The sequence below is a fragment of the Triticum dicoccoides genome, chromosome 2A, assembly GCF_002162155.2.
Source record: "Triticum dicoccoides isolate Atlit2015 ecotype Zavitan chromosome 2A, WEW_v2.0, whole genome shotgun sequence".
Lineage (NCBI taxonomy): Eukaryota > Viridiplantae > Streptophyta > Magnoliopsida > Poales > Poaceae > Triticum > Triticum dicoccoides.
In genome coordinates, this window is record NC_041382.1 from 687,594,050 (window position 1) to 687,598,133 (window position 4,084).

Below are 4,084 nucleotides of genomic sequence, written 5' to 3' on the forward strand. Positions count from 1 at the left end.
TCTCAACAAAGTCTCTAAATATTTCAGTGGTTCTCAGTCAAGCGGCAACATGCATTGATGACAATCGCGGACGGTCTTTACTATACAAAGTTCAAGCTTTATTGTAAGGTATGCCATGCCCTTTTACTCTTTCCTCTCCCATATACAGTTGTCAGACATATCTCTGCCCAGTTGTCTCACAGCATATAAGATTTGGTATATGCACTATATGGTAAACTTCATTTCATACTTTATTTTTCTTAAACTTGAGGATCATGTGGCACAATATCACGTCCTTTGCTAGTTTGATATTTGTCATTGGATGATATAGTGTACTATTGAACTATCTATTATCTATGAGGTTGTACTTACTATTGCTTTTGTAGCAAAGGAAACCTGTTCTGTCTCATTCACCGAAAGATGACAAACTTTCCAAAAATAAAATAAAATGTCCGTGATCTTTGTATATGTTCTACAGTTGCTTTACACTGTATATGTGCATGTATTGTTGTGTTTTAGGTATTAATGAGCTAATTACGAATTTATTATCAGTGGTTTTATCACACATCATTTCTTTTAGTTTACCATAATGGGCTCAGATGTATGACATGTGTTTGCTCTGTTTGCAGCCAGGAATGGAAGGTGGACGCAATTGCTATGCCGATGAGCATTATATGCCAACACTATTCAGTGTAAGTATACGAGGGCCTTTTATATGTTGACATTTATCTCCATCAGTAATAACCATTGCGTCACTTGCGATTGTGGGAACTTGTATTTGCACAAAACAGATGATGGATCCAAATGGAATAGCGAATTGGTCCGTAACTCATGTTGACTGGTCAGAAGGAAAGTGGCATCCAAAAGCTTATCGGGCGCAAGATGTCACTCATGGGCTCCTCAAGAATATAACTGTATGTTTCTGTGTTATACACTTGTAGATTTATCTCGTGTCATGTCTACTTGTCAGAGGTCCTTTAAGTTCATCTCTAACATGGTTCTAATTCCAATTCTTTGATCTCGCTGCAGTCAATCGACGTGAGCCATCATGTTACAAGCGATAGCAAGGTCTCTGTCTCTCTTCTCTCTCTCTCTCTCTCTCTCTCAATGATTCACGTGCACATTTACCTGACAAACTCAAAGTGATGAAGAAAAGGAACTAAAACAGAGATACTTGATTTGTTTCCTTGTTGTTACAGAAAGTGGTTACACAGAACCCTTGCTTATGGAATGGAGTGAAGAAACCATGCTACCTGTTCGCAAGGAAGTTCTACCCTGAGTCCATGAACAACCTCATGTACTTATTCTCGAATTACACCCTCTTTTGAGTGTGCTGTGCTCATCCCACATACTACAGGAATTTACAGGAGGTATTTTTGCTATAGAAACATGTGTACATTTGGAAGGACATTAGATCTATTGACAAGTTGGTGGATATAGAAGAAAATACGGAGAAGGCATTCGCTGCAGTAATCGAGTGGTTCCCAATCCCATCTCCATCTCAGGCCATTTTAACTCGCTCCAGGACATCACATATTTAGGACGACCATGTCTTTTTACTAGTTTCTTTACAGATTTTGTCACTGATTCAGTGATGTATAGTAAGATTACTGTAACTCGGAAAAGCCATTAGATGATGTCCATTATTGGTTACACTAATACCACTGAGTCTGCTCAAAGCTCCGTCGAATCATTTCGCTTGTTCAAGTGGCTGTCATGTTTTTGCATTTCATATTTCCACGGTACTTGCTTGATTTTGAAATAGAAGGTGCATTTTTTTTGGAAAGTCCAATTTTTTTTGTGACCAAATTTATATAGAATTTTTTTCATGGTGTACTTTTGTTCATGGAATATATTTTATTATTATTATTATTATTTCGGTACTGAGATGCTGATATCTTTTTTATATACCAAATTAGATCCTTCATGAAATATATTTTAATTATTCCCTACTGAGATGCTAATATATTTTTCTATAAATTTGGTTAAACATCTATAATTTTGATTTTTTTTTAAATTAATGCACCATATACATTTTAAAACGAAGTAAAATTTAGCACCTCAGGAATATTTGAACTTGAGAAATATTACCTCGTTCGGAAATAACTTTGAACTGAAACCACGTAAGTTATTTCCGAACGGAGGGACAGAGATAACAGCGACCGGACACCCAGTGGAACTGTTTCTTATAAAAAGAAAAAGAAATACAAAATGGGAGCAATGGGCTTCAGTTGAGCTATCGCCTCGCCACACAAACTCGAGAAGGAAATGGCGGCTTCTGCTGCGCCCCCTTGCGTCCGCATCTCCTGCTCCACACCTTCACCGACCGCTCTCCGCCGGCCACGCCGCCGGCGCGTCGCCTCCGCCCGATGCTCCCTCGCCGCAGCCCCCGGCCTCCGGGCGCCGGCGGAGCTCGTCGACTCCATCCTCTCCAAGGTGACGCTCACATCTACTAGCTCCTTTGCCCCTCTCCAATCTTCGTCCTAGGTTTTGCAATCCTGCTAAGCAAGTTTGTAACATGGATAATATGGCAAGAAACCACCAAAAATTAGCGTTTTCCACTAAATTTGGTCCCAACTAAAGTTTGCTTCGATTTTCGGCGTGATTTCTTAGCAAGTTAGCATGTTGGCGACAGGTGAAGGGGACTGACCGGGGGGTGCTGCTACCGGAGGAAGGCCACCAGGAGGTCGCCGACGTCGCGCAGCAGCTGGGGAAGTACTGCATCGACGAGCCCGTCAAGTCCCCGCTTATATTCGGAGGTGAGTCCCTCCCTCCCTACCTCGCCAAACCAAACCACAACTCCATCTTATCCGGTATTCTGCTGTGGCTGTGCTTGTGCCACTTGCTGACACAATGTAAAAATGACCAACTTTGTCAAACATGTAGTACTCCCTCCGTCCTAAATATAAGTCTTTTTAGAGATTTCCAATATGAACTACATATGGATGTACATAGACATATTCTAGAGCGTAGATTCACTCATTTTGCTTCGTATGTAGTCCATGTTGGAATATCTAAAAAGACATATTTAGGAACGGAGGAAGTAATACACTGAGACTTGCATCTGGTATTCTGTTGGTACGGTCGCATTGGAGATCTCTAGTGTTAGATGTATCTACCTTGTTCAGTTCCTCATGCCACCTGAATTAAGTTGCTTGATTGAGTTTGTGCGGTGCCTGACCAGACTGGGACGTGGTGTATTGCTCGGTGCCGACGTCCCCCGGAGGGATTTACCGGACCCCTCTCGGCCGGCTGGTGTTCAAGACCGACGACATGGTTCAGGTGGTGGAAGCCCCCGACATCATCAGGAACAAGGTGTCCTTCTCCATCTTCGGCCTCAATGGTGCGGTGTCTTTGAAAGGTAAACCACATGTTGGTTCTTCACTCATTCAGTTTACATCATGCATATTGTTCACTCATTGGCTAGCCCCAGGCTGGCTTCAAGCCCTGCATTGTTGACACAAATATCAGAAATATAAGATTGCGGGTAATATGCCAGTGATCTCAACTCTGTGGGTGTCTTGCAGGCAAGCTGAATGTATTGGACAGCAAGTGGATTCAGGTCATATTTGAGCCCCCGGAACTGAAGGTAGGCCCCTTGGGTTTCCAATACGGTGGCGAGAGCGAGGTCAAGCTGGAAATCACCTATGTCGACGAGAAGATCAGGCTTGGGAAAGGATCCCGAGGCTCGCTTTTCGTCTTCCTGAGACAAGATTAGAAGGGTAGGTTGCATATTTTGCATGTGCTCGATGCCACAAGGTATATCAGCTATATGGATGTCTGGACAACTGCTTGCAGACGTAAGTTCAGAGATAAAACCCGCAAAGTAGTTTCTTGTGATATTAATTTCTACCTGAAGCAGATTGCCTTGTTGTGAGCGAAAATGTTTGCGGTACTCATGCTGATCTTGTTCCCGGATGTACTTATGATCACACTGGGGTTTGAGCAGGACGATGATAGTTTGAGATACTGAGTATTCTGGCTAGCTGTCTTTTGAATTTTGAAATGTGTTTTTCTTAGCAAATTGATGCTTGATTCTCACACACGCCCCCACGGGCACATTAGTCTAATTCAAGAAAATGTGATCTCACCTAAAAAACATTGG

At 42.3% G+C, this 4,084-nt stretch overlaps 2 protein-coding genes across 3 annotated transcripts in view; both read left to right on the forward strand.

Moving 5' to 3' along the window:
- LOC119356267 (glycosyltransferase BC10-like) overlaps positions 1-1,686 on the forward strand; it is a 5,544-nt gene extending 3,858 nt beyond the window's left edge. Inside the window, exons 7-12 of one of the 2 annotated variants that reach the window (XM_037623205.1) lie at positions 28-108; positions 609-671; positions 771-893; positions 1,009-1,047; positions 1,179-1,276; positions 1,365-1,686. In XM_037623205.1, the coding sequence (XP_037479102.1) occupies positions 28-108; positions 609-671; positions 771-893; positions 1,009-1,047; positions 1,179-1,276; positions 1,365-1,419 (459 nt within the window). In that variant the 3' untranslated portion in view covers positions 1,420-1,686. Of the gene's footprint in view, positions 1-27; positions 109-608; positions 672-770; positions 894-1,008; positions 1,048-1,178 lie in introns of both variants that reach the window. The other variant, XM_037623206.1, reaches the window with a different exon arrangement.
- Positions 1,687-2,204: 518 nt separating this feature from the next.
- LOC119356268 (probable plastid-lipid-associated protein 8, chloroplastic) lies at positions 2,205-3,977 on the forward strand. Its single transcript, XM_037623207.1, has 4 exons — positions 2,205-2,415; positions 2,615-2,738; positions 3,164-3,340; positions 3,507-3,977. Exons 1-4 carry the CDS (start codon positions 2,248-2,250, stop codon positions 3,695-3,697), a joined length of 660 nt encoding a protein of 219 aa, XP_037479104.1. The 5' UTR covers positions 2,205-2,247; the 3' UTR covers positions 3,698-3,977.
- Positions 3,978-4,084: the final 107 nt, after the last annotated feature.

Coding starts and splice junctions, on each gene's coding strand:
- LOC119356268 (XM_037623207.1), top strand. CDS start 2,248: ATGGCGGCTTCTGCTGCGCCCCCTTGCGTCCGCATCTCCTGCTCCACA. Junction 2,416..2,614: donor TCGACTCCATCCTCTCCAAG/GTGACGCTCACA, acceptor TGTTGGCGACAG/GTGAAGGGGACTGACCGGGG. Junction 2,739..3,163: donor GTCCCCGCTTATATTCGGAG/GTGAGTCCCTCC, acceptor GTGCCTGACCAG/ACTGGGACGTGGTGTATTGC.